Source organism: Branchiostoma lanceolatum, chromosome 9 (assembly GCF_035083965.1).
Source record: "Branchiostoma lanceolatum isolate klBraLanc5 chromosome 9, klBraLanc5.hap2, whole genome shotgun sequence".
Classification (NCBI taxonomy): domain Eukaryota; kingdom Metazoa; phylum Chordata; class Leptocardii; order Amphioxiformes; family Branchiostomatidae; genus Branchiostoma; species Branchiostoma lanceolatum.
In genome coordinates this window covers 7,130,801-7,156,440 of record NC_089730.1, presented here as the reverse complement: position 1 = coordinate 7,156,440, position 25,640 = coordinate 7,130,801, and the positions used below count along the sequence as shown (strand labels likewise).

At 42.2% G+C, this 25,640-nt stretch overlaps 4 protein-coding genes across 5 annotated transcripts in view; 1 reads left to right on the top strand and 3 right to left on the bottom strand.

Moving 5' to 3' along the window:
• LOC136442362 (U6 snRNA-associated Sm-like protein LSm2) overlaps nucleotides 1–25,640 on the top strand; it is a 223,136-nt gene that overhangs the window by 138,183 nt on the left and 59,313 nt on the right. The window lies entirely within an intron of this gene.
• On the bottom strand, nucleotides 839–7,189 carry LOC136442178 (Golgi-associated plant pathogenesis-related protein 1-like). 2 transcript variants are annotated; one of them, XM_066438882.1, is made up of 5 exons: nucleotides 7,077–7,189; nucleotides 5,915–5,974; nucleotides 4,333–4,563; nucleotides 3,178–3,255; nucleotides 839–1,031 (listed from the first exon to the last, which is right to left on the bottom strand). In XM_066438882.1, the coding sequence occupies exons 2-5, from the start codon at nucleotides 5,943–5,945 to the stop codon at nucleotides 874–876; spliced, it is 498 nt and encodes a 165-aa protein (XP_066294979.1). In that variant the 5' UTR covers nucleotides 5,946–5,974; nucleotides 7,077–7,189; the 3' UTR covers nucleotides 839–873. The 2 variants fall into 2 exon arrangements, with proteins under 2 accessions (XP_066294979.1, XP_066294978.1); XM_066438881.1 differs by having other exon boundaries at nucleotides 7,003–7,180.
• LOC136442369 (uncharacterized) lies at nucleotides 7,591–14,960 on the bottom strand. The gene is made up of 7 exons (XM_066439180.1): nucleotides 14,830–14,960; nucleotides 12,337–12,496; nucleotides 11,576–11,659; nucleotides 10,679–10,818; nucleotides 9,965–10,055; nucleotides 9,609–9,650; nucleotides 7,591–9,224 (listed from the first exon to the last, which is right to left on the bottom strand). The coding sequence occupies exons 2-6, from the start codon at nucleotides 12,481–12,483 to the stop codon at nucleotides 9,612–9,614; spliced, it is 501 nt and encodes a 166-aa protein (XP_066295277.1). The 5' UTR covers nucleotides 12,484–12,496; nucleotides 14,830–14,960; the 3' UTR covers nucleotides 7,591–9,224; nucleotides 9,609–9,611.
• On the bottom strand, nucleotides 15,753–24,448 carry LOC136442241 (BMP/retinoic acid-inducible neural-specific protein 1-like). The gene is made up of 7 exons (XM_066438998.1): nucleotides 24,174–24,448; nucleotides 19,782–20,015; nucleotides 18,933–19,269; nucleotides 18,546–18,645; nucleotides 17,656–17,892; nucleotides 17,139–17,364; nucleotides 15,753–16,991 (listed from the first exon to the last, which is right to left on the bottom strand). Exons 2-7 carry the CDS (start codon nucleotides 19,949–19,951, stop codon nucleotides 15,935–15,937), a joined length of 2,127 nt encoding a protein of 708 aa, XP_066295095.1. The 5' UTR covers nucleotides 19,952–20,015; nucleotides 24,174–24,448; the 3' UTR covers nucleotides 15,753–15,934.

Genomic DNA, 25,640 nt, shown 5'->3' with positions numbered 1-25,640 from the left:
CAAATCAGACAACATGTCATGTAGCCAGAAACGTTAACAAGAACACCCTGTGTTGGAATGACCGCCAAGACAATGCAGCGTTGCATCATATACTATTTCCATATCTGTTTTCCTGCTTGGTCACTATAGTTGTAAGTTAGAAATGCAGCAATGCGTTATTTTGAAAAACAGTTCGATCATAGGACAACATATCCATTCAAGTATAGACTGAATCAATACTTTTATAAATCGCTTAGATCTTTTGTCTCCCTAAAACGGAATTTTTTCTTCCTGAATCATTGTTATTTATCAGCTATGACAACATTTCGCCACTGTCGGTACGCAGTGGTTAGCTTCTAACAGGCCCCGCGGATGGCTGGAAAAATAGTAGAAATTGGGCAAATAGAGTGAAAAGTATGCTAAGGGAGTCGGCTACAGAGAGAGGGACAATAGATAGCCTGGGTGCCCGATCACCGCGCTCCTGGAGCTAATCCTTCGGCCGGGGAAGCAACTCGCGCTGCCGCCACAGACAGCACACGGCCCACTAATTAGCTCTCACGCGATAGAAATCAGAGTTCGGCTTCCAAGAGCGCCCGGTGCCAACTCTATCCCTACTACTAGTACTAGGTCTTCCCCGCCCAAAAGGGGTTATCATCGCATCGCGCGAAAGGTCTGGTATCCAGGCTAGACAATAGGCGACTCCCTTAGCATATTATTCACCCTATTTGACCAATTTCTGCTATGTTTCCATAGCCTGAGTACCAGCCTCCGTAGTGACCGCTGGCTCAATTTTTTTTTTTTTGAGCCAGCGGTCACTACGGAGGCTAGTATCCAGGCTAATGTTATCAGCCATCCGTGGAGCCTGGTAGAGGCTACGCAGTGCCGGTGGTGTGCCTATATCTGGTTAGCGGTCTGCACGTTGTCCCTGAACTGGCCCTGTACGTTCCCGGCCGGCATGTAGTTCGCCACCACGGTGACCGCGCCCTTCCCGTCCGAGGCCATCCCCACTCCCAGTTCCGTACTGGCCTTCCACACAACCTGCGAGAAGTGACCTAGAAGGAAGGAATTTAAAGAATGAACGAACAAACGAATGAATGAATGAATGAGTGTACACGTTCTCTATACATTTGTTGTTGCATGGCTTAACTGTGCAATGTGCATGTCTTCGTATAGTTTTGAATGGTGCCTAGAAATCACTTAGATAGTCAATGAAAAAAAACACATTGGCCAGTTTATCACTTTTCACTTGCAGTTCTAGTTTTATCCGCAATGCGAGAGTGGCGTCCTTGTATCGCAAACTTTCGTGTAGCGTTGCATGTCTTCATATAGTTGTGAATGGTGTCTAGAAATCGCTTTTAGATAGTCAATGAATGTATTTAAAACAAAAGCTTTTAAAAAAAGCTGGCGTTTCGGCTACGTTTATGAGTGTGAATTGTCTTTTCCCTTTACTTGAAGTAAAATCTGCCAGAGGAAGTCACTCAAGGGCTGTTCAGTCTATAAGAAAAATTGTCATTTTGGGAAATGAGTACTGTTTTAATAGAGAAAGGCAGATTGGGGAAAGCAATTTTGAAGTTACGTCACTTAACTTAAGTGCTTTTGAAAAAGCTGGTCTTGGCCTACAACTTGTACTTATTTGTAAAATGTATAATAGGCTCATTATAAAAGCTATCAATGTAATTATGTACATGGCACGCAATAAAACATAAAATTTGAAAAAGCACCATTGAATCATCAGCACTATGGTAATTAAGTGAAATAGAAGTTCATAACAGCTAAGGTTCTATCTAAAATGACTACCAAATGTCAAACAAATCAACAGCTACCTCATCCGTATTATTCTGGTTTCCGCATTTACAACATTTCTTCCTTATTTTCCTGGGTAATTTTGCTAAAATTCATGAAAATTCCCATAGTTTTGTGCCGAGGGGCGCCACTTTCCACGTCCGTGTTGTCTGAATGAAGTCGATACTGAACAATGGAGCATTTGCTACTGTAACAAAGAATCGCTGTTTTGCAAACAACATCAAGAGCCTCTGTTTACATCGGGGATAGAAGTTTAGTGGCGAGTGTTTTGCAAGAATCATCTTACCGCGCATAGGAGCCGCTGCACGGTATTTTCCATTACAATGAACAGAAAAATTCGAATGCCGGGTTTGGAATCTATGAAGTCCTGTTCATAAGACAAAGGCCTTGTATATATTAAATGAATATTTAAAAATAACAAATATAAAATATTTCTTTATTTGTTAATGAAAAAATGAAAAAATGATATTCATAAATATGATATTGATAGATTAATACAATATCTATATATTTTTGATATTCAATATCTAAAAAGAAAAAAAAATCCATGTACGGACACGAACCCGGATCTTCTGGGTCCGAAGTGCTTCGCGTTGCCAGATCGGCCAAGCTGCGGTACGTAACTAGTCACTCTGGACGTAATGCTATAACCTCACTATATGGTATCATTTATGCCGATTTTTGGTCGTTTTCTTGACGAAATCATTTTTTTTCTTCTGCAATCTTGTGGAATAGATGTAATATGGTCATTTTTCAGGATATCAAAGTCCGAAACCACAATGCAATGATATTTCCGAACAGTTGTAGCAGTTACATGCGGTCGCTCTCCTGTGTCACATGCAAATCTAGCCTGCCTGCCTTTTCGTGCTCTCTTGCCATATAAGGCAACGGCTATACAAGGATTTGGGAACGTATTGCCATATAAGGTCTTATTGTGTGCGACACAGTGTTGAACCAAGCTTCCTTCCTTGAAGGTAAAAGCCAGGACAATGCGTTCCGGCGCGCATGCGCCGAAACGCAAAAAAACACATTGGCCAGTTTATCACTCTTCACTTGCAGTTCTAGTTTAATCCGCAATGCGATAGTGGCGTCCTTGTACTGCAACTTTTGAAAATCCAACCTTTCGTGCAGCGTTACGTTTGTCACGCTGTGATTGTTCAAAAATGGACAAAGAGTCTGAGTGTTCATCTCCAAGCAGAGGTGTGGTTCCGGCTGTCTTTTGACGTGTTTTTAGGCGTTTTTGTCGGGCTTTCTACTTTGTCATGTTTTTTTTTTTCTCTGTAAAACATGACAAAGTAGAAAGCCCGACAAAAACGCCTAAAAACACCAAAAACCAGCCGGAACCACTCCTCTGCTAGGAGAGTATCTGAGTATGTGTACATGTCATGTACGTACCTGCGCCTGGCTGGAAGTTGTTCCCGCCAAAGTCGTACTTACTCACTTCATCGTACCACTGCTGGACGAAAGATTCGGCTGAAAAAACAGAAACACAGACATTACTATGTATCCTGGTGTTTATAGTATTCCTATAATGTACAGAATGTTAATGCACTCGTATAGCACTCGTATAGACGCTTAGCAAGATCTAGAGTGCTTAAAACTTGCGAAGTTCAAGGAAGATACATGTACAGAATCCACAGTATACAAAATCTATTCAGTTTCTTGAGTAACTTTCCTATTGTGTATTTATTACTTTGCGCATCCTTCATCAACGCAATAAGAACGGTTCTTCCGAAGTCTATGTTACCGATATATAGACCTAAAATCAGGCAAGAGGGTGACGAAACATATAGTTTATGTAGCCTCTACCTGGCTCCAGAGGCGGCTGGAAAGAGTAGAAATTGGCCAAATATACAGAAAAACATGAAAGAGGAGTTAGTCTACTATAGGGGTACAGTTTGCCGCTCTGAATGGCATATTGGACCCTCTCTCCGTAGCCGACTCCCTTAGCATACTATTCACTCTATCTGGCCAATTTCTACTATTTTTCCAGCCATCCGCAGAGCCTGGTAGTGGCTATAATTCATGAAGCGTTTTGTCATCACAACAGTACAGGAAAACCCAGCTACACATCCGGTTCACCATATGTACTGACACGCGTTACCATACAAGGAATGTCCGCTACTACCGCCCAGTGCAAAGACTATGTCTAGCGTGATATCATCTGTATCATAAACTAAGGTATGGTTCTCAGAAAACATATATTTGGTGTAGAGCGGAAATAGGTAGCTTCGTTAACAGGCTCTACGTGTCGGGCTTTGTTGTGGCTTTTTTTTCTGATATCATATCATATCATATCATGTCATGTGCAAGTTATATTGCACTCGGTTTCCTGTGGCTGCAAAGCAAAAATGCCTTCCAGCGGCGCGATCACAAGAATACGTATATTGTATCACTCATATAGCTATAGAATAGCGTAGTGTTTAGTCTATGATATGTAGAACTCATTAGCATTGTTATAATCTTGATATTTAGTACTGCTTAAGAACTTGCCATACATTGTACCTGTTACATTTGTTGTGCAATAAAGTTTGATTTGATTATTATTACCTGAATGTTCTGCATTAGGATCCGAGCTCCACTGGTTGGCGATGTTTTCCCCCATGTCTCCGCTCCTATCCTGGCTGTGTTCGAACTTGCCGGTCTTCACCAGGTGCTCGGCCCAGTTCTGCGCATGCGCACACGCCTCCCTGTTCAGTACCATGGGCGGGGCGCCGTGTCGGGAGCGGAACTCGTTGTGAGTTTGCAAACATTCCTTCGCGAAGTCAGTCTTCCACGGACCTGAAAATATTTCGCACCGTCATTTCCCCCCAGTTATGATTTGTAATCTCCATAAAGAGCAACCAAAGCAATAATATTAGGCCCAAAAAATGGAAATAAAAAAATGCTGAAATATTTATATATGGTAGTGATATTTATTTACTTTGTTTAGCACATTTGCGTAATAACTTCATACTTTGAGCATTTCAAAACCGCGCAAAATCGTGCCGTACGATGATCTCCTTAGTTTTGCGAGCCTACAAAAACTCTGGCCACGATTTTCAGTGAGTACTCACATCACAACAACGTCGTATTTTTGCATCATGGATGTTGCTATACATTGTGATAGTGTTGTTTGAACTAATCATGTATAGAAATGGCTAGATAAATTGACTTTCAAAATCCGATTTTCGGGCCTTAATATTGCCTGGTTCCCTTTAACACTAGTTCGCCGGGTTACATAAATCCGCCACTTTGGAAAACAGTCGGTTTGAGAGATCTCTAGAGCAGAACCCCCGGGTATGCACAGTTTATATAAACCGGAGTGCATTATACTGGGGGACGTTGGGTTGGAGATCTGTCTGGACGTATCATTTCAGGGTGGCGGAATCATGTACCCTGGTGGAATTTGTAAGTAGACCTTTCTTCCAATTTTCAAAATTTCTCTCAGAATATTTAATGCGTGACGTAAACTAGACAAAGAAAAGAAAGCGTCAGTGATATTCAAGCGAGAACGCTTTCCTGCTAGCTAAACTATTCGTCCTCCAACATACTACCATCTGGTATTGTTGCTGGGAAGCGTTGGGTGTGGCGTACCGAATAGCGCGAACCCTGGACTTTATGACACCCTCCCTAGTTTCTCTAACAATTAGCAAACTATTGATAGTCTTCTTATGTATCAAAAAGAGAGAAATAAAACTCAATTAAGATTCATGAAACAGCCGAAAAGATTTTGTATGCATCAATAGCCATTAAAAACAACAAACAACAGGTACATACCTGTTCCCCATGTGCCGTTTAGAGTGTATGTTTGATCAACAGAATGCGCACAGACAACAATCGCCAGATACAATTTTGTCAAGACGTAAAAACCATTCCAAAGCACATCTTAGGAGGAAAGATCAAAACATTTTCTTGACCGTTTCGTTCTCTTACAACTAGCCTCTTAATTTGTTTCTTAGAAATATGGCCATAGCGCCAACCAGTAAAAAAAACCCACACACGATTCGAGCACCCCAAGATTTGATATAAGATTACAGGTTACAATACTTTAGCTTCAGGGTACACAAACTCGCAGAGCATTACAACAACTGGTCAGCCAATATCTGTACAGTTCTCGTGTTTCAAAACAACCGCATTTTTGCTCGCTTACCTGACTTTTCCTTGGACGACAGACAACCCATGTTTCAAGCAGCAGTGTAACAGCAGTTCTCTGTGGAGACAAGCACGGAAGTGATGTCAGTTGCGCCACCTAGCGGACAATTTCATGTGCAGTCCTTAGCAACTGAGACTTCGGGCCGATTCATGTAATAACGTTGTGGTCGAGCAATTGGAAAAACCGGTCAGGCCTAGCTACGGGTTACGCATGTCACTGGGCGTAATAATCAGGGACGCCAACATGAACCGACGATTAGATAAAGAATGCAGGGGCAACCCAACCTCAAATGTTTAGGTTGTACCAAGGATGCTTGCCTTGGTTGTACTGAGCGTTGGGAACTAGCGAAGTAACCCTACAAGCCAGCCGGATGTAGTAACGTTATATCTACAAAAGTCAGACTGTATCGTTCCGTTTTAGACCTCTCCCTTCCGTAGGGAGTTCCTCTTGCATTAAATCAGTGTTTTTTAAAAGTCATTCTGAGTCACACTAGTATCCCTAGGGACACCTTCTTCCTCAACTATGACTGTATGTTCTATGTTAGCACGCTTATTTTGACCTAAGGACATTAACATGACATGGGCTAGACTAGCACATTAGAAACATCTGTTGCATGTTGACTGATGCATTATATGCATTCACTCTAGGCTAGGGTTTTTAAGAAAGCGGAGAAAATTAGGGTTGGGCAAGGTGACTGTCTACTCGCACGTTATGTATAATTCATGTAGCTGGACATCGTGTTTTATACATGAATGGACAACACGATTTTAAGAGAATAATGCCGCCATACTTTTTATCGATTTTTTTTAATTTACTGGCATCCACTTCAGCCACGTAAGCTGCTAGTGATAGTTCGTGGACACATTTTTAAGTGGAACGATCAGAAAACTATTTTTCTTGCAAAACATGATGTTACTTTGGCTATGCTGTGCATGTCCTAATTTTAACAGTTTAATTGAGATGACCAGTCTAAATCGTAGCACAGGAAACAAGGAACAAACCCGAGCCAAAACACCATGTGTACTACGCGAACTGTGTTTACAAGAACCAAGGAGGTTTAAATCAACCTCCTTGCAAGAACTGACCTTTCAACTTCAGGTTCCGGCACCACGTCTGAACACTCACCCTTAAATAGTCAAACTTGGCTTTGAGTCCTCACCACTGTTTGCAGCGCTTCTGACAGTGTTTCTGTAGCTGCCACTCAAGCTGTCCTTTCTTTTAGTCTTCGGCACACCCAAGATGATACCCCTGCCGCCATAATCATCGAAAATTATCCTGAAGCTGTCCAACAAGATGACGTAATGGTTTGGGCTATACCATGGCGATGAGGGGTCGTTGGTACTTTTCCTGTTAAATGTCTATCGTTACCCCCGGTGAATACCATTATCTGCCTTTAATTTCTTCATTAAATGTTCATGTCTAGATCAAGGTCAATAGATAGTTGATTGAAAACTATCGAGTTAAAAGGACAAAGTTTTTTTTCTGTTGAAAATTTAAAACAAATCGTCGCAGGATTCCGATATGATGATTTCAGCCAAACCATGCCTAAATCTTGAAAGGCACATGCCAACCATATCCATTAATAATGCATAATGTGCAAACCCTACCGTTATCAAATTGTACCACACTGGCCACTAATGGAAAGCACCTAGCTCAGTAAGAGCACACTAAAGTCATTCTTCAAACAATTTTCATCTTTCCTAATTGTTTCATTGACATTTAATCGATGACGCCACAATATTTTGTTGCGATGATATTCCCAGTTTTATTGGTATTATTACGATACATACACCATAAATGCATAAAGACAGGTTGCGTACTAATGTAGAAACATTCATTCTGCAAAATTTACCTGCTAATAATCGCTTGTATAATAGGCCATAGAATTATCGAAGCTGATAGTTTTGTTGATATGGACTTTTCATATTTCATTTGTCAACATAAATTCTGTTTGATTTCAATGTTCTTAAATCTTTGGTTGATATTGATTTTGTTATATTTATTTTCCAATGATACTACTATCATTACTTTTATGGATATTACTTATATCTACACAATAGCTCATTTCTGTTTCCACCTTTACTTATTGTTTTGGATCCGTGGCTTATGTTATATTCCTGCACTTTGTTTTTCACTTGTTTTCTATTATGTGTTATTCATTTTGTAAAATGCAATTTAAAAAAAATATATATAAAAAAAAGGTTGGTTAAAACAAACAGCAGATAAACAGTGTCTTACCAATGACTCTTAATCGTTACAATATTACCCTCTTGCCGTGTAAACAACAACAACAACAAAAAACAATTTAATCCGACCCAAACAGTAAAGTCAATATTATGAGTTATGCACAGCGAGGAAATAATATCAAACCACCATGACAATATCATGCAGGTATAGAGTCTACAGGGCATTAGAGGAACAAAAGTACAAAACACTTTTAAAAAATACATTAGCCTATATAAAACTATGATTGAGAGGATATAGAAATATTAGGTATCTTATCCTTTTTCTCTCCAATTAATTTAGCAAAAAACAAGGAATGGAATGATAAATATTCAGCAAAATAGAAAGTTTTAATACAACGTATTGAAAGCTCTGAAGATGAAGACAGCGATATTCTATACACCATCCAGTTGTTTTATATATTAATTGAGAAAAAACGTACACAGACAAAACAAATAGTCAAAAAAGCAACGACTAAACGCACATTACAGGTTTAACATTGCCCTATTATCAAATGCTAATGCAACTAGAGTTAAGTTTTTGTGCTACATATACTTCAGGTTTGCTATGTTAGTTGAGCGATTACGGGGTCTTTTTATAAATATGAATTGGTATTGAATTTTTATCTTTATTTTTATTTGAGTTGAATGTGTGATAGTTGTGTGCCGATTTCTTAAAAATAGAACGCTAGCGACCCCAAAAAACACCCCTCCAAATAAAATGGTTTGGCGACCCTGTGAGGTCACAATTCAAGATGGCGGCCACCACACATGCCAACGGATGCAACAAAAGTTTTGCTACGAAAACCTGTAATATCTATGTCATTATGAAGCTAAAATATAGCTAGTGGTAAAAAAAAAGCTAGTAGTGGTGTCAATTTCGGCAAGACAGTGGCTATGCCGTGTAGAATTCAATTGTACCAAGAAGCTAGATCTTCATAATGTTAGAAGTAAGATTTACCGTGTCTTTAAGTATGTCTACAGATAGTGGTCTATGTTCTACTAGTGGATATCTCCGTCTTCGTTTCTCCGTATTTTATCAGCTCGACCGTTGATACAGCAAGCACAACTCCCAGTCATCACATCTGTAATAACAGGGCAGTATACACATATATTTATACATATATAGACGTTATAGATAACTGATAAAGATATTGAGTGCAGTATGATATCTGAACAGTGACTAAGACATTATCAATATTAAAACTTTCATGTTGTAAGAGATGAAAATCTCGCATGGACTAATAAAATATTTTTTACGACGATTTTTATCTCCAAGCAGATGTACGGTCTGGTTGGCTGTTTCTTGCGTGTTTAATATTTTTGAGGCTTTTTATACTTTTTTTTATTCAAGAAAGAGGTATAAATAGTCTGAACCGCTGAGCCGCACCCTGCATCTGCTAGGAGATTACGACAATCTGTGTGCTCTTCTAATTATGACCACATTTCCGTTGACGCTTTGATTTTACCTTTTACATGTTGTTCATTGCCATCGCGTTGGGATCTTCCTTCTGTAAGCAAAGCAGACAAAATGCATTTTATTGAAATGAAATATGATAGATGATTCTCCAACGTCATTTTTATAAGAAGATCAGCTTCCTACATTGATATTAATCTTCTAGAAATAAGCCTAACTTTATCCAGCTTGAATTTCTCTCAGTTTGTTTTAGTCTTCTTTAGCAATATAAGCTTTGAATTATAAAACTAAGGCGGTAGCGCCCATAAGTTATTTGTATTGTATACTATATACGTGAACTTGTGAAAATCACGGTAGAGAAGGTATGTCAAATACGAGGATAAAAACGTACTAAAGGAAGATGCTTACGTTACGTTGCAGGTCACAGGTGTGAAGGCCCAGTCCGATGTCCACGCACACAACCAGGGAAGACAGTACCAGCACCGTGTACAGCAGCCCCCTATAAAATAACAGTATCAAACACTGTCACTTTAAACAAAGAAACAAAGAAACAAACAAACAAAGAAACAAACAGACAGACAGACAAACAGACAGACAGACATAAAGACAGACAGATAGATAGATACGCCAACATAGACACACAAACACACACATACAGACACACACACACTCTCTCTCTCTCTCTCTCTCTCTCACACACACACACACACACGTACAAACACACACACAGACACATATGCACAGACACACACTAACACAGACACACACACACACAGACACACACACACACACACATACACACACACACACACACACACACACACACACACACACACGTACAAACACACACACAGACACATATGCACAGACACACACTAACACAGACACACACACACACAGACACACACACACACACACATACACACACACACACACACACATATGCACAGACACACACACACACAAGCACACAGACACATGTACACAAACACGATGTCAGTGAGATATTCGGTATGACGGCCTTGAAAAGGTGACATTTGCCAAGGAACACCTGTTCCGCCATACCTTCCACTTGGTTGGAGAAATATGATAGATATAATTAAGTAAATGAATATGACTCACAGTTCGGTCTGGTCCCTGGGCTCGCCACATTGGCCCTTGTAGATGTCCAGAGGGTCGCAGAGCACAGCTGACACGGACAGCATGACCGAGAAGAACGAGGCCAGGATGGAGATCACCAGGGCGATGGGCATGGAGCCGGCCTGCGGGACAGCACAGGCATGAACGGGGGAGTTCTACTACTGTAGTCAGCATAACTCAAGAACCTCTTGATGTGTTACAATGATATTTGGTATGTAGGCAGGTGTCGGGAAGCCGAAAGTCAAGGTCGATTTTGGGGCCCCTAGTATGTGACCTTGGTACTGCAGCAGAACTTCCGTTTGTTTATCTTTTAATATCTGGACGTGCTATGGTCTTGTTTTTGACGTATTTTTTTTATCAATAGTCATTTTTAGCCTGGCTGACAAGAAAAAAAAGACAAAACAGAAAGCCCAATAGCAACGCCTAAAATGACGTCAAAATCAAGACGGAACCTCTGTTTGGAGGGTTTTTCATTTCCATTGATACCCTGGTGACATTCCTCCAGTCAGTTATCGCTACAGCTGAATTTTGTACGACACATTCATGACTATCTCAAGAATGCCATCAATTAACTGCCGTAAACCTCTGTCGTATGACAAATATGACTGGGCTCTTTGAAGATAACCTGGTCACTAGTCTCTACGCGTCGGCTTAGAGGCGTTCTACCGGGCCCAGTCTGCTATTTTGCCCTGTTTTTTGTTAGCCTGTCTTTTTATATCGAGTTATCGCCTGGTCGGGAGCGAACTGATTATGCCAAGTCCGTAAAACTACCCCCGTGCGCGCTAGTCTGTCTGGGCGGGCATCACTCATAAAGCACCGTAAAGATACTTGGGGGCTCCCGATGGTATGGTTACCAGGCTATTTGAGGAGGCAACTCACCATGAGGTAGAGAACAACATTCGTGTCGTCATTGCGGGACTTCACCTTGGCGGCCAGCAAGGCCAATAGGGCGGCTATCACGGTCTGGAAGAAGAAAACGTCAAATGAAGCAAATGCAGCTAGCGATATGAAACGAACTATTGTGAAGTAGCATTCAATTATGCCAAATTCAAATTGCTCAGACGATATCATAAACGATTGGAAGTCTGTTACATAGCAGTAAAAAATGTCACAGTTTTTCCCAACAAGTCACTTGCTCCTTTGTCTCTCTGCACAACCCATATCAACCCCCGTGTAGTCGTCATACGTCGCTCCTGAGGAGTCACCAAAAATCTTCAAGCAGATGTTGGGGAGGCTAAATCGTTTTGTAGTCCCGGCTGCTCCTTTCAGATCTACCTTTTTTGCGCGTCACAAAAAGAGCAACTGGGAACAAGTGACGATGTAGCCTCCCCAAACATCTGCTTGGAGATTAGCCAAAATGATAAAGCCCCCCTCTCACTGGACCCGTGGCACGCTGGCGGCGTCGCTGCGTCCTAAACTGGATTTGTGTTACCCTTGACTTTATAATGGGAATATCATTCAAAACGTACAAGTATGACCAAAAAGACAACAAAACACTAAAACACTCTTTTGGTCGATGAAATTCGTTCAGTGCTTTGTCAATTCGATCGGCCACAGTGACGCCGCCAGCGTGCCGCGGGTCCAGTGAGAGGGGGGATTTAGCTAAGACTTCTGAACCTTCAACGGGGCTTAACACTCACGATGAGGCCGCTCCATATAGGCGCCCCGATGAGATGGTACCGGAAAGGGAACATCCCCCTCAGGACGGCGCCCAGGATGAAGTTGGTCGTTCCCAGCAGGAGCAGGGCGAGACCGAGCCCCGCGATGATCTTTGTGTTGTACTGCATGATGAAGTTTCACCTGTTGAAGGAAGAGAAGACAGTGTCAACTGACAGTCTTCGTTAGGAATTCGCTGACAAGAAAATGCACTATCCTCAAACGAGAAAGTAAGAAAATGTAGTCCCATAGCGGTTTTAGGTAGCCTCTACCAGGCTCCGCGGATGGCTGGAAAAATAGTAGAAATTGGCCAGATAGAGTGAATAGTATGCTAAGGGAGTCGGCTACGGAGAGAGGGTCCAATATGCCAACCCAGAGCGCGCGGCAAACTGTACCCCTATAGCAGACTAACTCCTCTTGCATATTTTTCTGTCTATTTCTAGTCTTTCCAGCCGCCTCTGGAGCCTGGTAGAGGCTAGGTTTTAGGGCCGAAGGGGCATTGGGTTAACATTGTTATCCTCTGTGTCCAGGAAACGAAACCTCTCCCTCCGCCGCCTTTTACCTCCCCAACCGAAGTCAGGTACCCGTTTTTACACCTGGGTAGAGTGGGGAAGGCTGTGTTAAGTGCCTTTCACCAAGGACACAGCGTCTAACCAGAAGTCGAACCCCTGACCTCTCGCCGATCTCGAGTCCACCGGCCACTAGCCTAGCAACTAGGCCATATGACGCCACGAAAGGAACTCATACAACTTACATGTAAGCCCCCCTCTCACTGGACCCGCGACACGTGGGCGACCGAGCGATTTGACACCGCGCCATACGAATTTCATCGATAAAAAATCGAATATTTTTACGCTTTGTGTGATATGTTGTCTTTTCAGTCATACTTGTACGTTTTGCACGGTATTCCCATTGTAAAGTCTAACTTAGATTAACTCTAGGACGCAGCGAGGTCGCCAACTTGTCGTGGGTCCAGAGAAGAACCGACAAACTTTGTACAATGTTTCTCCTGGCCTGGGTCGCCCCCCCCCCCATTCTGGCCGGATGGTTGTCAACACTAGAAAATCACTTTACGACCCCCCTCCCCCTTTTGAACCTCCAATATGGGCCCAATCTTCACGTGATTTATACTTTAGCTACTGACCCAACTACACACAGAACCAAAACAACAACATATTAAATCAAATCAACTCGCCCCTGCTCAGCGACAAGAATGGTATGCTTTTGTTTGTAAGCCTTGTTTTCGTCCTGCGGGTGTGAAACATTACGATGTGGTCTCAAGTTTCAGTAAACGCCTTACATGCCAAGAAAACAAAGACGCCTTGCAACGGTATGTGGGTCTGAGAGAGAAGACATTTTGCAGGAACGGGATGTTATAGTCATTCGCTTATGTCACAAAAGACACGTACATATGTCAAGTGGAACAATTGATGGGTGTTGCACGATTTAGTCGAGCAGCGAAAAGCCTTGTCAGAAAATCTTTATAGCTGCGTTTGGCCACAAGAAACAAGCGTCTTAGAAAATCTTAGAGACTGCATCGATGAATGTTGGACGCCCAGGTAATAAGATACGCCAAAAGACAATTACTCAAGCAACTGGATAAAATTTTGAAACAGTCACACGTTTCATACAACATCCGCTGTCTTTCGTCAGTAACGATAATTGTAAAATAGGTGTGACGAAAGACAGTGGATGCTATCTGAAACGTCTGACTGTTTCAAAAGTTTATCCAGTTGCTTGAGTACCTGTCTTCTGGCGTATCTTAAAGACTACATGTCGGCCACGAAGAAACGTTCAAATACACGAACAGTCATTTAGCTTCAGTCCTTTCCTTCGTAGATATACATGTAAAACAAGTTATACAGGTGTCCTAACGTGACACATATATACAGCCGAGTGGCGTCTACTCAAGTTACTTCCGAATAAATGCATCCTTTGTTTGTGTTTAAGTATGCGCTCGATACTAGTGAGAGACATTCGCTGATTTTGCAAGAATACTCCAATATATCTACTTTATAGGGGCCATGGAACATCTACGTTGTGTACTATGATGTACATACGATTGGGTAAGTTTGCGATGAGAGTAAAAACTCACGACGACAGGGCATTTAGTGTGATTTTTACGTGACACACACAACAATTATCCTTACCTGGGGCGTTCAATGGAATAGCTCACTTGACCTAACATGTATTCAGACGTAACATTTGGTTCAATACTGCTGGAAAGGTGTACAATTCAAATTCAACATGTGCATATAATAAGACCATGCTCTTCATAAACATAAATATCGTGACGTTTATCGGTAAGGTCACGAAAACTTTAGGATATATGTGACACGCCCAAATGTTGTAACGTATTACGCACTTTACTACATTTTTGAAGCCTGCTTGTCAAACAAAGGCATAGTAAGTTTAAATTTTGCAGCGAATGGTTCCGATGCATCGAAGATTTCGACAATACACAACTGACATCTTACCGATCGTCAATCCTCGGGAATCTTCGTATGATTCTGGAGGAAGGACAAGAGGTAGAACTCTGAACCGCGCCAAAGTTTGCTTACCTTTTGGGCTCTTCACTGAATAGAGATGGTCACGTGACCGTCTCTATTTCAAGTACCCCGGATGTTGACTGCTTTCAAGTGTCAAATGAACCAACAGGTGTGCTCAGAGGGGAAATATGCTGAAAGTATTTTTGGTGTTTTGCACTAAATTGTTAGTTTGTCCTATTTATTTTTATACAAGCGAATGATCCTATATTTCAGTGCCTTCCTTTTTGAGCAATTAGTGTTATTGTTTATTCGCAAGGTTATAAACTGTGACGAAATTGAAGTGTAAACAACTTGTTTACCCTCGAAGTGTTTCACGGTTCACGATCACAGCATAACATGGGCCAGACCATTCAACCATGGAGGGGGGGTAAGAATTTGCTGTGAGAATTTTCTGTCGTTTTTATAAAGTTTCTCTAAGGCTGCCAACTAGCTCCGATGCTAGCTACAATACACTCAATAGTCTCAATACACAGCCAGTCGTCTGATTTTGGTCATGACGTCATCCATCCAAATTTCTCATCGTCGTGAAATGTACCGTGCATGATGACGTCACCATCCTAGCCCATGATATTTTCACAACTCAGTATCATTTTAGTCTGCAGAATTCCAGCTGAACATGCGGAAATCTTTGCACTCTTTGTCACATATAAAGAGTTAAAAATTAATCGTCCCTCAACAATGGTGCAGTGTCTTGTGATTGTCTCGCCTCGAGCTAAAGAAGTCTAAAGAATTCATTGCTGATCGAGTACAGCCGAGCAGAACAACCAGTGTCACCCAGGTCAACTTCCTAAAGATTTTATCTCAATACCATGTCAACAACAAAGAAATGAACAGAACTGCACTCGTCAAAATTCATATAATACATCATCTTTTGACAATCAAAAGTCCACATATATACCCACACAGTCTTGATTATCATTTTGTTAGAATATTTCTTTCTTTTTTTAAAAATGAGTCTTTATACAGATGTATACGAAATATAGTTACCCGTATCGTAAAAAAACACAATGCAAGAAGAAATTGTAATTGTATCTCAAATGAAATCGCGAAATTCTTCCAAATTTTTCATAGTGTCTTCAATTAATTTCTCTATTGCTCTTATTTCTGTTAGTTCAAGACCTACTCTTTTGTGTAACATGTCGGAAAAGAGTTCGTTATCTTGGAAAGGAGATAGTCTTTCGACCCTGTCTTTTATATCTGTGAAGAAAACCCCAATCTTCTTTTGAAGTTGTTCGTCGTCTTGAGCGTTGCGTAAAGTTTCTCTTATTGACGTCGTGTTAAAGCTAGCTCTGTAACCGAACGGACTGACCTCTTCTATTCTCATTCGCCGAGGCGTCTCAAGCCCTTCAGCTTTAAGGTTTCTGAGTTTAAGATGTGTCGCTTCGGCGAGCACTTTGTGTTTCTGTCCTAGACAGAGGGACATTTGAACGCATCGAATGTTTGTATCTGACGACTGGTAGCGAAGAGGCGTTGTGTACGGGATCGTTGTCCATTTGGGATGGGACTTATCCCATTGCGGAAGTCTGTAAGAATCACGGTGGTTTTCCGTCAAAGGATTGATCTTCGTGTATATCTCCATATCCGCTGGTTTGGAAGGAAAAAAGCAAAACTTCGTCCTTAAGCCTGTTAGAATTGTAATCTTGTCAGATGGTAAATTTTCTGTCCTCAGTTTTAATGAAATTGTAAGGGAGTTGTTTGGTGGTGAGAACCACTCCTGGAAAGGCGCCATCTTGCTACGAAAGTAGAAGTCGATGTTGCTCTTCTCTTTACACATGTCCTCGTCTCGCGGAGTCTGGTGCGATTCCAGTTGAATCAACTTTGCACCGAGCTGGTTGGAACTTAACACGATACGACAAGCGCCATCTAGCAGTTCGTATCCATCATTGCAGGATTTACAGGTGGCATACTTGTCGATAGGATTACAAGACCGACATCTCCCTGCTCGTCCGATGACACATGGAAGGACACTGCCGCATATGTCGTCATCGACACATGCGCATGCGCGCCTCTGTTGATCAAAATTCCCCGGATGTCGGCCATGGGAACAGTACAGTCGCGCCTGCGCGATGATCTGCCATTGACGCGGGGTCCTGTTTAAAAAAAAAGAAGAGATTTTATTACCATTCAGCAATAATATGTGGCACTTGAATATGCCCATTATACATAAACACAGATATGCAATTAATGTTTGAGATCTAAGGCTTCAGACACAGTAAATACGTTGTAAGGACACTCACCGTGGCGAAGGTTTAACTTGTAATTCCGGCTCCCAGGTACAATATACAACACGTCGTCTGATTTCTGTCATGACGTCATCTATCCTCGACAGCAGTTTCTTCAGCCTGGCGACATGGACCCTGTATGATGACGTCACCATCCGAGACCGTCGCCATCTTTCCAAAATGGCGTCCAAGTCCAGATACTGATCGATCGGAAGCCTTCCGACGAAACGCTGAAAACCATCTTTGGAGGGAAATTGTAAGAAGGTTATGAATTTCGAGTTATAGCGTTTAAAAACATGAACATTTTGTCATCCAAATTTAGGCATCTTGCCAAAGTACATTGATATCTCTACTACAATTTCCAAAGTTCAGAAGTTGATTTTAAACCACTCTTACCCCCTTTCATACAAATTCTGCAGATAAAGTTGACGTTAAAACTTTTGCAGTGACGCAAAAGTTTATAGAAAGGTAAAGAAATAGCCAAAAAATACTTTCTACAAAAATAAGATAAACTTGCTATTTCTTGTCTCACCTGTTTGCTCAAAACTCGAATCATCAGTTTCAAACTGCCTGCGCAAGTGTTCTAACTGGGACAGTAGCCTGTTGATGACGTCAGCTGAGCATGCGCAGTCCGGAGCCGAGTCGTCACACTTACACCGACATTCCCCATCCTTACAAATCCACTCGCCTTTCCCGTCACAGTAGATGTAACTCAGAGCTGCCTTCGCGAAGGATTCTCTCAGATAGCGGGGCAACAAGTCCTGTAGACCTATAATGAAGATGATTGTCATAAGAAGTTATCACTGCAATGGTATATTAGTTTAGCAATTAGGGATGAAAACGCAATGGAAAAGGCAAAGGTTTCAACACCCGGATATCTATCTTACTACAGTTGGATTAAAGGAAACCCAAGCAATATTAGGGTCCGAAAAATCGGATTTTGAAAGTCAATTTATTTAGTTATTTCTATACATGATAAGTTCAAACAACACTGTCACAATGTATAGCAACGTCCACGATGCAAAAATACGACGTTGTTGTGATGTGAGAACTCACTGAAAATCGTGGCCAGAGTTTTTGTAGGCTCGCGAAACTAAGGGGATCATACGGTACGATTATGCGCGGTTTTAAAATCCTAAAAGTATCAAGTTATCACGTAAATGTGCTTAACAATGTCAGTAAATGTCACTACCATAAAGATTTCAGCATTATTTTAATTTCCATCTTTTGCCCTAATATCGCTTTGGTTGCATTTAAAGTATACTGTGTCTAATTCTATAAATCGTAACCTTTACGATAAAGAGCTTTAAAAAGTTTTGAACGTTCCCCCTTTTCTTTCTTTAATGTTCCTGCCGATGTATAGATCTAGTAAACCACCACTACCAACGAAAAGCTTGCAGACCTTTCCATTATTTTACATACCTCGCAGTTTCAGCCTTGCATTAGTGTCAGAGAGGAGCACCGGTTCCCGATTGTCGTCCACGCTTCCACACGAGACCGGTCCTGCACTGGATGTGTGGACCTGCAACACAATGGCGTATACGTATACATTGTAGCATGAAATCGTCGAATTGGAAAATCTCATAAACGTATAGTAAGCTAAACTTATACGTCGTCTTCGGACTCTTGGTAGCCACCGTAGGAGCATACTCTTGATGGGTAGCCAAAATCAATTCCCAAGGAAAGGGACGGAAGAACATTTTCAACTTGAGACAAATAGCTGCATCCCTGAGGCGTCACCAAAACGATACATCGCGTGATCCTAATAGAATATAGTGCCTGTTTTAATATAATAAGCGTTTTGCGTACCCGAAATGTGCCGACACGTCTTTGCATATCCCGAAGCTGTTCCATAACGCCGTCTTTATCAGCGAAGTAGGACCCGACCAAACTCCGGACTTCTCTCTCCAAGGCCCAGTCCGTTTGGTTCATGTACACAGTCACCGTCTCCTCCCCTCCCAGCCAGCCGGACAACACGTAGTGCGTCCCGTAGGGCTTGATCAGAGTCTCGATGAGCTGAGCACGAGAGGGACGTTCCCCGAGCGAGAGGACGGCGGCTATGAACCCCGGGTCTAAGTCGGCGATGGAGTCCTCTTCGGGGTCTCTGCGAGCGGCCAAGTTGTGCACGATCCATTTTGTATATTGTCTGAAAAATACAAGACGGAAAAGACCAGTATGAACACCAGCCTCTACGATTTTACACATTAACGCAACTCCGCTGCTTCGAATCCACCATCTGGATCAAATTCCGTGGATCCTAGGGCCCGAGTTCGATCCTAGGTCGACTCCAGCTCGGACATGTTGTAAGGGATTGCATTCATCATTTCGGATGGTGACGTAAAGCCAGCGGCCCCGTGTATGAGGGAGCTTCAGGCATTCGCCTCAAGCGTCAAACCCCTGCACGTAAAAGAACCCAACACACTTATCGAGAAGAGTAGGGGTGACCCGGTGAGCTTGGCCAAAAACGCGAGCCGTGGCGAGGCCGCATTGGACTGCCACTAGCTACTTGAAAAAGCATCATGCTTCACATCAAATGAGGATGCCTTGAAACGAAAAAACGAAATAGAACCATGCTACATGTACTATCAAAGAATACCATCTGATTACCTAGATTAGAAGAATACAACTGTGACAACCCTACTGTGCAAACTGTCCCACCTGCTTGCCTTGACCCTGATGCTGAAACCCTGTAGCGCCTGATCTCGATAACGGAGCAGTTCCGGCGAGTCCGCTAGGGGGCCGCGATCGGGCTCTCCACGTGACGGTAATGTTCTGAGTGTGAGGACGAAGATTCCCGCTAGGAGGCGCTTTAAGAATCGTAGCCCCATCTCAAGTGTTGTCTTGCGCCGTCATCATCATCGTTGTCTATCGTGCCTTTTGTCATTTGGGCTACTGTGTAACGTGAATAGAACAATAGTGAGTGATTTCATAATATGTCGTATCCGTCTGTGATGGAAAAAAAGGTTCTCACCAGTGTCACATACTTCGGATATCTCAACTACCTTGGGTAAACATTGTATTTCCACAACAAAGTCAAGGTTAGTATTGACATAAACAACGCGAGGTCGTGGGAAACATCACAGGATGTGAGCATGAATGTTTTTGACGAATTTGTCTATTGGCGGTTGACTTATAAAGGTACTAGCCTCCTTCGCAGACTTAATTCTAGGCTCGCGAAAACGATCTTATTTGAGAAGATCGCCTATCACGGTTGAAAATCACGAATCAGCGAGCTCCCCAAAATATAAACGCCAATAGTCCTAAAGGTCTGCGAAGGAGGCTAAAGGTACCACCATTTGTTGAAGTTGTATTACAGAACTTAATTGCACGACAATTGTACACGGTAGAATGTATGGCGTCAACTATTAAACACATGCAGCATAGTACAAAATAGAGGTATAGAATAAAACTCAGCATCCCAATTACTAATACAATCAGGGCTAGCATACGTCTTTGATACAGTGTTACAATCGAGTGGGGCTAATACTGCAAATGCAGAAATGTTCGCTGTGGTTTTATGTTCGCGGTTTTTACGGTGAACTTTCAGCGCGAAATTAAAACCACCGCGAAACTTTTTGCCCACCTATGACTACAGCATTACTATTGTTTCAAACGCTAACTTAAAACCACCGCGAACATTTCTGCATTTACAGCATACGTACAGCATTTACACCCCATTTTCTGCCTACCGCGAAATAAAAACCACGCGAATTTAAATGCATTTACAGTAATTAGTTTTGGTATTTTTTCTAATGACAAAGCAGTCTTATATTATTACCATATTTTTGCATTGTGGATATACATTAAACACAATCACGCAGCTCGTGCTCATGTTTCACAACAAGAGTCTCTTCAGACGCGTAAGACAGGGCCAGACGTACGCCTCATCTACCGTGTCCATCAGCGACCACGGCAAGCATGTCGGCAAATATATGTTACTGCCTGTCGCTAGAGGCAATATGGGAAGAAAACTCGCCACGTTCCCGCGTCTATGTTTGTTTAAACACAGCTGAAATACAAATGCCACAGACAAACTTGACGTTTATAATGTAATACTTTTTTTGTCAGCACGTGAACCCGAACGTTACATCTACTTCCCTTGACACAAATGTATATACATCCCGACCAATCGATCGCTTTGAAACTCAGATTCGAATCAGCCATGACCCGACAAATCGCTTTTAACTTTTCCAAAGTGCCAAAATTTTCAATCTGAAAGCATCTTGTAAAAGCTAACACCTTCCAGCATCTCACTGGCGAGTTTGTTTTGCCAGATTTTGTCATTAAAACAAACTAGGGAGCAATTTGTCGGGTCATGGCTGATTCGAATCTGAGTTTTAAAGCGATCGATTGGTCGGGTAGTATACCGTATATGATGTCTTATAAAAGGTATTCAACCAGTACAATTTGGCATGCACTACGTATACTTCTCTCAAATATCTTGCCGGTTTTGTCGTTAAGCTGAAGGGTTATATCAAGGAGGAAAGTCCTGAAATTTTTGCGCTAGGGTCTTCGGAAGCAAGGGCAAGGATTGAGGAAGCTTAGTAAAAATATCATGATGACAAGAAACCGATTGCTGTACCTCGCATCGAGATACATCAGCTGATTCGATCAATGTCTTTCATTTTGCTAGACTCTTAATGTTAGCGGGAGATTAGAGCGATTGTCTTAAACAACACATTAAGAGACAATTTGGATGAACTATGGCTGACTATTTTGGTAAAGAAAGAAAGAAAGAAAGAAAGAAAGAAAGAAAGAAAGAAAGAAAGAAAGAAAGAAAGAAAGAAAGAAAGAAAGAAAGAAAGAAAGAAAGAAAGAAAGAAAGAAAGAAAGAAAGAAAGAAAGAAAGAAAGAAAGAAAGAAAGAAAAAAAAAGAACTTGAGAAGGAATGAATCATGTCTAAGCAGTCATCAAGTCTTAATCGTTAAGAACAGTGGATGGGAAGGGCTATGTTGTTTTGCGTACAAGCTACTTAAATCCTTTACCCACACCCTCTGAACTGGCCACCAGCTACCGATGTTAATAACTCCGCTCCGACAAGCTTGACATGTTGCGCCGCCACTATTTACCGTGTTCTGTCGATCCCATTGTAACATGTCTGGGCCCTCAATGCTCGGATGCCCCTGAATTTTCCCCAGTTCTTTTGGCAGGGGATCAAATTGGATTTGTCCGGTCTGTAGCCGTGAAAACGAGCGGCGGAGCCGTCCAAGTGTTGACAATGCGCCCACCTGGCCGCAAGTACAAACACAGTCCGCTCTTCAACCGCCACAATTCAAACACCAACCCCTGACCAGGCTTGACACCTTTATTCAAAGGGCCCGCAATGCGCCAACCTTAAGCATAGGTAATCTGCACTTACAGCTTACTTCTCGGTTCTTTGAATGTTTCGAATTCGTCAGCTTGCCTGTCGCCATATGCATGTATTATGTCAGGCAAGGTCACGACTCAACGGTATTCAATACAGCGTGGATCAAAGAACAACTTTGGGAATGTCACGGAAGAAAACAAAACCTTAATGCCGTACACGGTGTGAAGGATAGTCCCCATACCTTAAATTTCCAACGAGAGAAATTCTCTAACATTGCTGCTTTTCTGTTTTAATGATTTTTCGATTGCACTGCAGAAAAAATACGCTTGTTGCAGTTGACAGCTGTGCGTTTTCTAATGTTAGTCCAGTTTATTTGAAACGTACCGTCACTATGTACACTCTACAGCATAGCTGCCCTTAAGCACACACAGACCGACAATATTACCGTTGGCGCCTCCGGCCACTTGTAAGAACAGGAGTACTATTAACCTCACAATGATTTATGAAGGGGCTATTTTCACCCCTTGCCCTATGGGGATAAGGTTGTTTAAATACTCCTTCATATCGTTCGCCGTATCTCAGGCCCCGAATTATCTGTATCTCCGGAAGCTCTGTATAACGAAGTCCATTAGAAATCGAGCTGGTAGCGCGAGCAATATTTGACTATGCTGATACGTACGTTTGTACTTTGCATTAAATCGATCAAAGAGCTGCAATTTGCCGACGGAATCTGTTCCCGGGGTCACGACGCGCACCTCTTAAGAGCATTTATTAAGTGCAACAAACGTTGACTGTTCTTGGACCTTAAGGAAAAATAAAGGGTTGGAATGCTAGCGTGCCTCGATGCCTAGCTACTCCCATAGTTACGCATTTGTCCCAGTTTTTGAGAGAGGTTAATATTCAACCCTATAATGCTTAAGTGTGTTGTGCAATAAAGATAAGAGTGGAGACTATAGTGTCAAAAGGTCACTAGGTTCAGCCCTCCAGTGCGAATAGTAGGACCATTATGACAGACGCCGACATTCCAACTTGCTGAGGTCTACGTGCAGAAAAACGTGCCCCCCCCCTTTTCTCGTCTTCTTTTTCACGTTTCCTGGGCCCTCTTTTACGTACCGCCTAGCCTTCTTTGGATGCATGTGTTGTAAGCAAAGCAAACTTGTAGACGGTTGAGGCAAACCTTCATGCTAAGATTCGCAACGGTGCATTTTGAATCTGCGTGTCGCACCAAATCCGTGCATGGCATTTTGTCGGTAATGACACCTTATTAGGAGCCACTGAAGTATGACAGTCGCATTTCCTCTTTCCTGTCCATACGATATAAAGCTACAGCTCCAAGCAGATGTGGTGCTGTTTGTAGGTCTTACGTTCTTACTGGTCCTTCCACAAACAGGTGGTATGGTTTTTCACTGGCCATCTCGCAAGTGAAACTACGACATACGAACAACAACGATTTAAAAGACCCAAACAAAACATCTGCTTGGAGACTAGGTCAGTCTGCACATTTGAAGTTTGACTAACGGATGACAAGTCGCGGTGTGGGTGTTTTTATAGGCTCAATCAACATTTACTCTACGTTGCATGTGGGCTTATGAATTGTAAATAAACTAGCAAGCATCATGCACACATTCGCAACCAGCAACCTTCACCGGTAATAATACTGCCTGCCATTTTCGTTTGTCAAACGGGTTTGCTTGTAAATCTTTTAAACCTTTAAAAGCTACGCCATGGCGCCGTAGTCTTACCTGCAGACGACAGAAAACAGCATCCGTCTCCGCCCTGTCTTCCACAAGTGCCGTGTATTCTGTTGTTTGTCCCAGGATGAATGTCAAAGCTCTCGCAGTGCAAACTTGGCACTCAAAACATCGACGTGCTTGTGTCAAGATTAGGAGCCCGGGGAGACTCGGGTGCTTGGCGGCCCTCGACGACCGAGGCGACAGGCCTGTTTGCAGAAACGCTATTGACTCACCCCTACTTGTGGGCGCGTGATATATGGTACTCGTGCTCAATGGCTGTTCCAGTGAGCGGTAGCCCTCCCTCTGGGGCGGTGCAGAAAGCTTGGGTATCCAATTGTGCTTATGTTTCCAGCTTGCCGTCACTTCCCTCACTACTGTCTGCTATAAGGCATTGTAGGAAGTTAGTTGTAGTGAATGAATATAGCCTCAGAAAAGATGGGGAAATATTCTGCATTTGCCTGCGAATGTTAGCTCTTTTTTCAATGCGTCTTCATATTCCGTCTCCTAGTCCTAGAGCTTCTCCAGACAAAATGAGTTGAAGGACAACGATACTTTTGAACCAATTTACCCCTTTGAATTTACCATCTTCACAAGCATTGAAATTGACTATGATTGAACACTCTCTCATCCCACGGAACTGTCCTAATGGTAATACTGCACTGGACTAATGTTTGAAATTACCAACCAAAAATGTACATCATCTGAAAACCCTAATTTCAAACTTCTAAAAAAAGCAAATATTACTTGGGACTCTTCGTGGACAATACTAAGAAAGATAAAACCAGTTTAGGTGTACACGTGTCCAAGTTACATGCATACCTTTGCATAAATGTGCACATAGTGCATACAAAAGTCATGTGATGTCGTTACACACAAATGAACATTTTTGTGGATGGCGACAAGGGGCATCAGTTACCAAGTGGCTAGGCTAGTGGACACTGTATCAAGAGGTGACGGGTTTGATTCCTGGCTAGTTGTAGTCTCCAAGCAGACCCAACGGTTGCAAAGACCGTATCCAACTGGCAGAAGGAGTTTTATGGTGCCTGACAACTTATCTGGATAGCTTGTACGATTTTGGTACCGTGGAGATCTTCTTGGAGATTGGGCTAGATGTTGTGTCCTTGGGATAAGCCCTTAACATGACTTTCCTCACTTCACCCAGGTGTTGATGGGTAACAAGTTACCTGTCTTCAGTTGGGAAGGTAAAAAGCAGTGGAAGGAGAGGGATGGATTACTCTCCAAGCAGAGGAGTGGGTCCGGCAAGTTTTTGACATCTTTTAGGCGTTTTTGTCGAGCTTTCTATTTTGTCCAGTTTTCTTTATGTTGCCAACCCACACCTGACAAAACGAAAACGGGACAAAATAGAAAGCCTGTCAAAAACGCCTACAACACGTCAAAAACCGGCCGGACACGAACCTCTGCTTGGAGAGTATGATGGGTTCCACCTTCTAATACTACATTGTATGCCCAATACAC